Raw genomic sequence first — 12,488 nt, 5'->3', positions numbered from 1 at the left:
AAAGATCTTTGTCGCACATATTAAGAAGCAAGTGTTCAGAGCAGAAACAAGCATTTAAAAATATTATTCAGAAAGTTACTTTTAAAAGTATCTGTTCTTCACACTAGTATACATAAACTGGAGCTAGTAAAGATAAGACGTATGGTTTTAAAATTTAACCTGAAATTTTGATGTTAGAGTGCTACCTGATCAAGCGCTCTGCCTTGATGAGATAACATCTCATGGATCTCAGGGAAAAAAAGGTTAGAAAAATTAATGCAAGTAAAGGATTAGCCTGATGAATGGACGTGTACAAACTAGTCCTGAGTTCAGCCATCTGGTTTTTGAATGCTTTTATTGTCTACAAAACACTTGTGCTCAACGCAGCCCCAGACCATATAGACAGGAGTTATTTTCTGCAGCCCTTGTGATGAATTTTCAAGAGATAATTCTCTGAAGTATTCCACTCTCCCACTAGCTCTGTGGTCTCCTGCCTCTAGTCATTGTTATCTAATTGTTATCTATACTGGCAACATACAGAAAGAAGGTCATTCCAGACCAAAGAATTAAAAGTCTCAAGACAAAAAACAGAGGCTGCTTTTACAGATGAAGATGGGATTAATTTCGGGAAGATTAGAGTGAATGGGGAACATAATAGTAAGTTTGCAAGATGTGTGGAGGGAAGTATGTAAGAAGCACAATAAAATAAAACAGGACTTATAAAAAATTGGAGAAAAACAACACAAGAAGTTGGACATTCTCTGAAAGCTACTCCTATATTTTCACACCACAACAGCTTATTTAAGAGGAATTGAAAAATCACAGTCAACTGTCAAAACAGTGGCTCTTAGAATACCTCACATTAACAAAAATCACCACCTAGCTTCTGTCTTGAAAAAAAGGTCCAAGACAAAGTCTGGTATTATCTCTAATGGTTTGATTTCTGGTCAGAAGTAAGCAGCTTTTGGTAAACCAAAAGAAGCTTGCTCATATGACATGATCTAGAAACTCAGCTGCAATGTACACAAATCAGAATTATTGAAATAGGTTAAGAGCCAGTAACTTTTGTAAATAATACAGTTAAGAATAATAAAAAGTAATTTATTTCTACAACATTTCCATATACTAACATAACTTACCAGGAGGTACAGGTGGAGGAAAGCCAGGAAACTGTGGAGGTGGGATCCCGGGGGGAAGTGTTGGGATTCCCATAGGAGGGCGATTCAAATGAGGTGGAAAAGACATTCTTCCAGTCACAATCTGTCAAAAAGATAGAAAGGAAAACTTATACCAGTCAGTTCCCGAATATGAATTACAAAAGCAGTGCAAATAATGTGTCCATAATGATTTTAAATCTTCATGTGGACATTCAATACAAACTTTTTTCATTAAGTTACAAATGCAGTAGAAGTCTTCCTTCACAATGAAAAGCAGCACTTCCAGGAAAGCTGTTCAGAACAAAGTGAAAAACGAAACTATATCCAACTCCTCATACCAATGGTTTACAAGGACTATGAATAAACAGCTTATTATAGTTTATACAGTTTCTTTAAAATAAAGCTATCTTTTGCCATATCTGAAAACAAAAGTAATCTTGCAATATACTTTTCAATAAGGCAAGTAGTTCTCTTGTACAAAAAATGATCGCACACATGATCACACAAAATACAACTGTGGAAGAAGAGGAGAGAAAGAACTGGGACATCCCCATGTTCAGCACTGACAGATATTGTATTTAAGACAATACTGGGGAGATCCCCAAATTCAGCACTTAGTTAAAAACTTGGAAGAGGGTTCTCCGATCTATTTTTAACTTCCCAGTTCACCCATTTTCAAGAGCTCAACTTGGACGATAGCCCATGAGCTGAGAGTCAATATGCTACCGTGAAAAGATTGTTTTAACATTATTTGCTATTCAGATGTTAATTGTTACGTGCATATTACTGACACTGTAATGAACATCACCAAATAATAAATAAAATCTCAAGATTGCTCTTAACACAACTGATGAGACATGTATTCTTGCTTCCAGTATTATCTCAGCAACTTTACACGATCAAGTCTTCAAAGAAAGGTTGGCCCTCAGTTCTGAAAAAACCAATAAGAGAATCATGCAGCAAAACTTTATTCCCAGTCTGGAAACAACTATGAGAGATAAATGTATATAGTGGGCTAGAGAGTATGAAAGGGAACCCCAAATGTATTTGGTGATATCTTTGAACATCAGAACTTACTTATTCTAGTACAAGAAACACATATTCAACCCTATAGCATAATTCACCCAAAGACACATTTACAACTACATCAATTACAAGAGGTTTGTGATGATGGCATTCATTAATTGGCCCCAAAGGGCATTCATCAGCATCTCACCAGGGAAAAAGATAAACACTCTTGATAGAAGAAACAAGACAGTAAATGCAAGCATTCCTCCAACAGTTCAATCAATATTACTTTATACAATATAATAAACGTAACCCCCCTTAAAATCCCTATCCCTAAAATCACACTTCCTTTCTGCCACTCTTGAATTTTTAAAACTGAATGGGCAAAAAACAAAAAGCAGCAAAGGTGTACTGATAAAATATTTTATTTGGAAGAATATTGTTTATTGTCTCTTCAGACTATGTGCACATCAGCTAACATTCCTCTAGAATCTGAAACTTGGGTGCTATGGAAGGGAACAGAACTCCCTTATCCACCTTGATATCACTATTTGAAACTTTTTCACCAAAACCCCAAGGGTACCAGGAAAGGCAGAAAATTAAAGATCTTTAAGGCTCTCAAGTATTTACCTATATTGCAAGCTGATAAGCAATTGGACAAAATTCACAGCTGTTTTGAGGCAGGATGGTACAGCAATAAGCTATTGCGTTTGAGATGGTTCTAAACAGGCTGCAATAGCATTACACAATCTGAGGTCCACAAGACATTGAAGAATGGTCTGTTAAACAAAAGAAGAACAACTGAGGAAGTAATTTTCCAGGCTGCCTGTAGGTGCAGTTCCTTCTCTCATGCTAAAAAGCATTTTATCTGAGACACCATTTTGGAGAAGCTGAAACAAAACTGATTAAGAGGTGACACAGTTCTTGGATGCTGAAACCTACTCTACTCCATGGATGTTACATATGCACACAGGCAAAGTTGTTGTTGTCAGGTTTTTTTAAATTTAAATTAAAAAGCAAAGGTTTAGCAGTCAGCGAAGTAATTTGTTACTGCATAAAAGAAGGCAGCAGATAGTAAGAAAGGATCAAAATTTAGCCTTTCAATCTTCTAGTCGGATGTGAAACACATTTTTACCTGTAGGGCTTCAACAATCCATTTTACCTGAAGCACTCTGTTCTTATTTTTTCCGTATTTGTACAGTTATTTTCACAGCAGCTAGAAAGCTGCCCTGTTACTGACTTCATTGTTGAACAGACCAACCCCAGCACCTCTGCTGTCTTTGACACTGAAGATCAACACCAGAATTAAGAAAGCCTTGGTCTCACTACTACATGTAACTACCAATGTGAAACCAGCAGAGAGAACAGATTAATTCTGTTTCCGTTATGAAAACTGTGAGGATCAACAAATACCAAGATTGAAACTGCTCACTGGAGAGGTGAGAGACCCAGACGAGAGAAGATGTATCCAGTAGCTTGCAGCAGCCAAGATGCTACAATGACTAGAACAGTGTAGCACATTTTTTCTGTCAGCAGCTAGAGAACACACAAGGAACATACTCTTCCAACAGTCAGATGGGCCTATGATATTAAATTTATAAGCAACTACAAAACAAGGGGTAAGCATGGAAAGTTAAGAGATGCTAAGTTGGCTCTAGGTAGAATACTCTTGTAGAAATCACAGAATGATATGGGGTTGGAAGGGACTTCTGGAGATCATCTAGTTCAACCTCCCTGCCAAAGCAGATCCACCTAGAGCAGGTTGCACAGGAATGTGTCCAGGCGGGTTTTGAAGGTCTCCAGAGGTCTCCAGAAATCTAAGGAACAATATTTTGGCCTTCTCTGCAGACTGTCCTACTACCCTGCCAGTACAGTTCAGTGATCAGTGCCTCATATATTTACTGTGGTCTCAGTATTGTATATGGAGATGTTCAAGTTTTGCCAATATATTCAAATGTGTAAATAAGGAATTAAACAGCTTGAAATATTTTTAAAACCTCAGCTGACTTATGAAAGTATCAACACAAGTGAAACTGGGGGCAAGCAACATTGTTGATAGCTGCCTTTTATCCAGCAGCTCTTTGAGCAAAAGACTGATCTGCGTGAATGTCAAAGTGGTCAGAAAGACGCAAGGGTAATAAAAGCAGTGAGCATCTGGCCTGATACCATTCAAAATACTGAAATAATGACATCTTTAAACCATCCAATGACGGATTTGTGTCAGGTCTCCGACTCAAAGTGTAGTCAATTTAGACTACATCCGTGCCAGCAAGCCGGGCAGTACAACAAGAGCAGGTCTGTTAAAACAGATGGAGCTGAGACCCTAATGTCCACACTACACATTTTGGGGAGGTCCATCCCATCGGAATAAATGCCCATTTGCAGGTAAGAGTGCATTCTTCAATATATTTTCCTCCGAAATGAATTAATTTAATTCACTGGAATAGTGAAAAACAATGTGAAAAAAAAAGGCTTCCCAAGTGACAATGACCACAAGACTTCCTTCAAAAGCACATCCCTGATCCAAGTTAACACAGTAACACAGGTGCACACTTTACTAGCCTTGGGCAATTTTTGTAAACTGCAGATTAATGATGTCATGGATGGCAAAACATATAAGCTTACTCTAAGCAGACCCAGCTCAAATCCAGCTTGAGCTATTAACTAAAGCAAGTGCTACACAAACACTGCCATAATATTCCAGTTTCAACTTTGGCCTAGAAGGAGTTTGGTTGCTTTCATACACAGCTTTGCTGAGTTAATAAGTCCTGGTGGAACCAAATGCCATGCAGCTGCACCAATCTTCTGAAACTCGGTGGCCAAGAGTGCAGGAACACCCACAGGGCTCTAAGGTTTGGTAAAATCCACAGAGACTTGTTAATTCTGACTCGGTGCTATCCCTGCTGGGCCGGAGCTCTGTCTGTTAGAAATGCACTAGTTCTGGCACACAACTAAACACACACACAGGGCTGGCCTGGTGGCACGCTGGTCTCAGGTGTTTGAGACCACACAGAACTCAGAATTACTATGAAACAAGGGTCACCATCACTCAGACACCACTGCCCCATTGTTCTTTATTATCTCCGACTCACAGAAGTCCCAATAAGAGGGGACTGACTAGGAGAAGATTGTACTGGTCTGGCTGCACCATTAATGGATTTTTTAAAAAAATCATAGTATTCTTTAATTTTTTTTTTAAATAAAATGGTGAAGAGATGTCATAAACAGAATGTAAGTTTATTAAAAATCCCTAGTAACTAATGCAGTTTAAACTGACAATTGTATCACCTACTCAGGGTAGTGTCATAGCTCTACCAGTGTCACAGATTTAATCTCTTTAGTATCTCTGTGTTTACACATCATAACTTTTAAATAAAAGCCTACAAAACATTTTAACCATTTTCAAAACAGTTAAGTTCCCCCTGAAACAAAGTTACAATACCTACTGTTGAGCTGTTGTTACACTAAACAAAGTTAAAATTAACTGGAAGAATCCTGAAGCCAATGCAAAAACAGAATTAGTGTGTTTTGTATATCCATGTTATGTTTCACTGAAATATCTCTACAAAAAAATTTTCACACAAAAATATTTCTAATGTTTTTTAAGAATTAGAGTAATTCTTATTAAGAATTGTACAATGTTTTGGCTTTTGATTCTAATTGCAATACCCAGGCAGCAACAGAGAGCAAATAATAATTTCCTCAAATTTATGATAAGGTATTTTAAACATTTTTTATTATATGATGGGTGAAGCTGAGCAACAAAAGTATTTTCAGAAAAAACTGCAGAAAACATGCAGTAAATCAACCACTTATAGTCAGCACTATCACATAGGCTTTACATCAGTCCCTACGTGATGTACAGAATTTTAAGTGATTCCATTACAAAAACAACTAACCCCATAGTTTGTCACCCATTGGAGATGCTGTTTATATTATTGCTTCTCAAAAAAAAAAACAACAACCCCAACAACTCCATAAAAAAAAAAAATTAAGACAAATTATTCTCTCAGTCAAACCATCCACTCTCTCATATAGCCCTAAAGTTTTCTCCAAAATTACCCCCAAGATAAGCAACGCATCAAACACAACAGACACAGGGAGAGAAAAAACAGATTTTCTAAGTATATTTATTTCTGAATTAGCAAAACTAGTATTTGCTCAAGCCTGTTTTTCAGACGTGCTCTAGAAAGTGTTCACTAGCTGCCATGGAATAGGTTGCATCCCAAAAGGCAATGTGCTCATCCAAACCAAAGCCTCAGTCCGAAAGCCCTTTAACTAGGGCTCCGTCAAGCACGTCACCAGAATTTTAAGGCCTTTGATTGAGCTCCTAATTCTGTGTCCCTGAGCCCAGGTAAAGCCCTACTCAGTCAATTAAGTGACTCTCCACTCTCACTTTGCAATGAATTCTTCCCAAAACAAAAAACACAGCTGTGCCATTACAACATTTATGTGAATAGGCACTCAAGAGACAGAAACAGAGAAAACTGAAGCACTACGTACAATGCCACTCCTTTACAAGGGAAGTAAGAAACTGTCTTGTTCTTCCTTCTTAGAATTTGTTGTGGACCACCTTCCATAAATGCTGTTGCAGTACCCGAAGCAATGCTTTCCTGCCCCACAAAAAAAAAGTACTAAAAATCCGTGTGCACGTATTTTACCCTGAACAGACCGTGAACTATACAACTTAAATGGGCTTACAGGAAGTGAAATCTTGAAGACCTACTATCAAAAAAAAAAAGTTAGCTGTGCTCGGGATGCTCGCTGTATTTAAACACACACACCCCCCCTTTTCCTTCAGGCAGACAAAGGTCTTTTTCTATCAAGGGAAACGACATCACGAGAGAAACACGCCGATACACACAGCACAACTGCTGCTAAAACGGATGAATCGCTCCGATTCTTTTATTCACAACGCGTCTTTTAAGATGACTACCCCAGCCCACACTAAGGACATTCACTTCCCCGCCGCGATACCGCCGAAAACCGACTCCTGCCCCGACCCGCTTCCTCGACGTGGAAAACCAAAAATCCCACCCGCGGCCAGGGCGGCCCGGACCAGGCCGGAGAGCGGTTTCGGCCGCCGGCAAACAAACGCCCGCTCCGCCCCGGGCTCGCCCGCTCCCACCCGAGAGGCGCAGGGCCTGCTCCCGAAGGTGCGATGGGCTCCTCTCGCCTTCCGCCCAGCCGCCCGCGGGAGGCGGAAGGGACTCCCACGCCTCCCGAGCGGGAGAGGAAGCCGCCGGCCCCCGCCGCCGCTCTCCCGCGAGCGCCTCCCCGAGGCCGCTCCCCCCTCCCGCCCCGACAGCAGGCCCACGCCGCCTCCCCGCGGCCCGTCAAGAAGCCGCCGGCGCCCGCCACGGCCCAGGGTGCGGCCTCATCCGCGCCTCCTCTCAACGGGCAGCTGAAGCGCCGCCGCCGCCTTCCCTACCCCCTTCTCATCCCTTCGCTTCTCACCCCTTCGCCGCAGAGCAGGAGCCACGTCCAGAGCGCCGCCGCGGCCCCTCCGAGCCGCGGGGGTCGGGGATGGAGCGGGAGGACGCCGCTCGGCCGCCTGAGGCCCGGCTGGGAGGCCCCCGGGAGCCACTAGGCCGCGAACACACCGCGCCGAGCCGCCGCCACCGCCGCGCTGCGCGGGGTCATGTGACCCGCCCCTTCCGTCAGCGGCCCGACCTGCACCGCGCCGCGCCACCATAGAGGCGGCCCTTGCCAGAGCGCCCCCCGCCCAGCTCCGCGCTCAGGCAACAAGGCGCTCAACCATAGAGCGGCAGCGGCTAGAAGGGCAACAGAGGGAGGAAGAAAGGCCTCCGGGCCGCCGCCATCTTTGGTGGGGGCGGGCGGTGCGGTGCCTTGACCCAGCCCGGGATTCGCCATTTTGAGGTCAAACACAGGCGCCGGGGGCTCCCGGGGGGCGGGCGGTTGGAGGCCCGGGAAAGCCTCCCGCTGTGGGGTAACGCCGACTCCTCTCCCGGTGCCGTTGCCAGCGCCGCGCTCCCGGGGCGGGCTGAGCCGCCACCCGGCTGGGACAGCGGTAGGTGCGGGAAGGACGCCTGTTGCTTCTCACAGGCTGGTAAGAAGGAGCCAACACGTCTTTTAGCTGCGGTTCGCAAATTCTAAGGGTCCAGGATGCTTAAAACAAAAAGCAGTCTTGTGGTCAGGAGATGGAAAGATACAGAATCGTGAAATAGTTTGGGTTGGAAGGGACCTTTAAAGGTCATCTAGCCCAGCAGCCCCCTGCAGTGTACAAGCTGGGACATCTTCAACGAGATCAGGTTGTTCAGAGGCCCGTCCAACATGACATGGAGTGTTTCCTGGGACTGGGCATCTACCACCTCTCTGGGAAACCTGTTCTAGTGTTTCACCTCTCTGACCATAGATATTCTCCTTATATCTAGTTTAAAACTTCCCTCTTTCAGCTTAAAACCATTACTCCTCGTCCTATCGCTACACTCCCTGATGGAGTCCCTCCCCATCTCTCCTGTAGGCCCCCTTCAGGTACTGGAAGGCTGCAATAAAATCTCCCTAGAGCCTTCTGCAGGCTGAACAACCCTAACTCTCTCAGCCTGTCTTCATAAAAGAAGTTCTCCAGCCCCCTGATCACCTTCACGGCCCTCCTCTGGACTCACTCTGACAGATCTATGTCTGTCTTACGTTGGGGGCTCCAGGTCTGGATGCAGTACTCCAGCTGAGGTCTCACCAGCATGGAGCAGAGGGGCAGAATCACCTCCCTTGACCTGCTGGCCACGCTGCTTTTGATTCAGCCCAGGATGAATCGGGCTTTCACGGAAGGCTGTAATTCTGCTGAAAAAACTAGGGATTTACAGAGCAAAAAGAGCAAATGCCAATATTTTGGGCAGCCATATGGTCAGCAAAAAGATGTGACTCTGCTATAAAGCAGTTGGGTCTAGCCATGGTCTACAACTGGTATTTTTCCTGAACTACTTCTAGCATTTAGACTACATTAAAAGACAATTTAAGATGTACAATTCCCCCCAACGTTACATGCGAGACAGTAATTGCTGTAGTTGCCACCATGATGGCAAGCCAAGGCAAATGGAAAGAGGAAGTGACTGCGAATGGAAGGAAAGTGGTCTTACAGCTGATTATGACGTAGACCACAACATATGTGCACAAAACTGTCTAAAACACTTCGGATCAGCTAGGGAAAACCAATCTTTCTATATTATATTTTCCACTGTTTATATACACTGCTTAAGGAAAAGTACTCAAAAGACCAAAATTGTTGTCTAAGGACAAACAATCCACTCCACCTGTAATGGCAAGAGAAACATTTGAAGCAGACACCGTTGACTTCTTCAATGCAAAGCAGATTAAATCTACCAGACTGATGTCATACGTGCTACTGAACAGTCAACAGATGAGCTGGAACTAAGGCCTGTTCATCACCTTGCTTCACGAGATGATGTGCAAGGGTAAATATTTTAGTAGTAGCAGATTTAGGAAATACTTCAAGACTGAATGCAATTCATTCCCCTTTCAGAAACAGTGTTTTTGCTTCCTATTATGTACAACTTATTCCATGCAGCCTGCTTATCCCCCTTCAAATAATACACATTTACTAAATTCAATACTGACTGCTGTTAATATTTCAAATAATTTATAAACATACCTATGTAGGTAAACATGGTACTCAATTTGCAGCTTGCAGGAAAACCAACGAGAAGAGAAAGAACATAAAAAGAATCTTGAGTTTCCTGTTTCTATGCTGTTGTCTCAGATTGAAACTGTGATCTGTTTGAAAAAGAAATGTGAAATCCAAACTCACTGGTACTGCTGTAACAAGCCCTTTTATTTACAAGAAACATGGCAAAGGCTTTCCTGATTTTGAGGTTTGTCTATTTTGTTCAGTGAAAGAAACAGACCATTCTGCATTTACTCTCCTTGTACAAATCATGAAGCTTAGTCTCCACTATCCTTCCTAATCAAGGAAAAAGAATTAGAACTGCATTAGAAGCATCCAGTAAAAACAGCTACTTCCACATTGCTATTTTTCCTACTACCAAATTTTAGAATTACCCACCCCTAAACCTATCCTTGTTATCTTGTTACCCTTCAGTTGTGAAACTGAGATCCCACCTTCCAGATACTGGTCTTAGTTCACCTCATTCAGTTCCTCACTGTAGACTCCAGAGTTTCATGCTCAACCCAATCAAGAAGAGTGCAGAAGACGGCTTTTAATAGTAAGGCCAAAATGAAAAGAGGTATTTTTTATGTCTGCAGATTGTTTTGTGTTTCAAGGGTGAGAAATCATGCCAAACATGCTAGGCAGCATCTCAGGGTACAGGGGCCAAATTGTTTCTAGACTATGCAACATTTTAAATGCTGTATTGGTGGAACATAGTTCAGTCCACAGCTCCAAAAATCACTGGGTAAAGGACCTATTATAGTGGTGAAGGAGTAGAGTCTTTAAAAAACTGAGACTAATTATGGGGATCCTGGATCCTTACTGCCTATGTGCTCTATCCAACATAGGTTTCTCTCTCTTCAGTATACGCTATGTTACTCCCATGGATATCAGTAAAACTTGTATTCAAGGAGCAGGTAGAATTGATTTTTGACATATAACAAAGTTGTGGTTTTAAGCAGGGCATTTAAAACAGAAATTAAATCTACATTTAAATGCTGTAAGTATGCATGTAGTAAATAAGGAAATTCATAAGAAGCAGGGGAAAAAACATGAACAAGTCCCTAAGACTTGGGTGTGACAGGGGAAGACAGCTTGGACCACATACAGAAATACTGCATACGTTTCCTGTGCCAGGAGGAGCAGTGCTACACTTTTTCCAAGAGAAGTAACAAACAATGGGAGGTGAAAGGTTACGCTTTATGCAGAAAGTAATAACTACCACAACTTTATACATTTTGTAATATTTTAACTACAAGTAGCCTTCAAGCGTACGTTTTTCAATACCACAAAAAGAATAATTACATTTTGTCTTCCCTTCCTCATACCCTTTAATCGTTGCCTCTATCACATCGCCAGTCTAAATACTTAGAGTAAGGTCCCCAAGATGCCAAACTCTCATTGATTTGATTCCTTGGCTCCCCATGAATAGCACTGTGAGATTTCAAAGTTTCTACTTCCTATGCATTAAATATATACGCTATCCAGAAACTTTTCACTCTGAAGAGATTTGGCTCAGCAAAAGTTTATTCCCATAGATGTCAGTCTAGTTAATCTTTTTGAGTAATCGTTTCTGCAAACTAGTGAAAATACGTTATCGTGACAGTATGAAACAATAGGGAAGATAGTTACTGTGCCAATCTTCAGTCATTCATCATCACTAAACTGCATAGAAGAGAAATAAATCACATATATGTCTAGTTACACAGATATATATAGTAGAATCTAGTAGAACAAAAGCACTTCAGCAATGCACTTGAATTCTGACAGGGCCTTGGTCACTCCTAGTGTTAGGAGCACTGGTGATGCCTCATTTTCATGGAATTGGACCTGCTGACATGGTTTTGTGTAATGATGATACTTCACCTTATAAAAGGTAAACTTGCTGCCACTGCCGTCTACATGGATATCCAGAGATGTAATATGGCTCCCTCTCAAAGTTATTTGTATACAACCAAACCAGGGGCCCAAATATGATGGCACATCCCACGGTTCCCAGCACGTAAAGCCCACTGAAGTGAAACAGCTGCATCACCTGCCTCGAATTAGGTAACCATTAGCATTTGAGCCAAGCATCCAGCCCAAAACTCTGGTTACTTCAGAAGAGAAACTGCTTGTGTACTGGCTATGCCGCAACAAAAATATTTTTGCATATTATCTACATCGTGTATGTTCATACGCACATACAGCCAATGAAAACCAACTTGTCCTCTTCTTGCAGCCCTTTTCAGGCAGTACCATGAGCCAAAAGCTGACTGGAGCCCTTGCTGGCTGGGGTTGCTTCCTCACCGTGGGGCTCCTTTGACCGTCTCCCTCTGCATCCACCGCCCGTGTCCACACCTCCAGTTTCTGACTGCAAATCTGCCAGTTTTCGGCAGTTGTGTGCCTCTACGTCGGATCTGTAGCCTCTTCCAGCTAAAGAAACAGCGGCAGTTCACCCACTGGTGGTAGCAACCGTCACAAAAAAACACAAAAGTGCGCTAATTACAGCAGCTACTGGCACTCCTTGTTGAGACAGGCACGCTGGGCACCTTGCTCACTCTTGGGCAAGCACCGTGACCTGCTCATGAGCCAGGCCTGGAGGCCGCTTGGTCGCTCTCTGGAAGGTGGAAGGAAAGAGTTTCCCTACGAGCTTCATCCCTCAAAACACCGGCTGGGAGCCGTCTACCTGGGCTGGCCCACAGGCCCGCCCGCCTTCC

At 42.9% G+C, this 12,488-nt stretch overlaps 1 protein-coding gene across 2 annotated transcripts in view; it reads right to left on the bottom strand.

Annotated features, from left to right (window-relative positions):
- Positions 1-7,764, bottom strand: part of RBM25 (RNA binding motif protein 25) — a 33,569-nt gene extending 25,805 nt beyond the window's left edge. For both annotated transcript variants that reach the window (XM_014941708.1, XM_014941709.1), the window contains exons 1-2: positions 7,602-7,764; positions 1,119-1,239 (exon numbers count right to left, since the gene is read on the bottom strand). In XM_014941708.1, coding sequence (XP_014797194.1) covers positions 1,119-1,224 — 106 coding nt within the window. In that variant the 5' untranslated portion in view covers positions 1,225-1,239; positions 7,602-7,764. The remainder of the gene's footprint in view (positions 1-1,118; positions 1,240-7,601) is intronic.
- Positions 7,765-12,488: the final 4,724 nt, after the last annotated feature.

The sequence above is a fragment of the Calidris pugnax genome, unplaced genomic scaffold, assembly GCF_001431845.1.
Source record: "Calidris pugnax isolate Ruff unplaced genomic scaffold, ASM143184v1 scaffold56, whole genome shotgun sequence".
NCBI lineage: Eukaryota > Metazoa > Chordata > Aves > Charadriiformes > Scolopacidae > Calidris > Calidris pugnax.
Note: the sequence above shows the minus strand (reverse complement) of the source record. Positions and strands in the feature narration are given on the sequence as shown.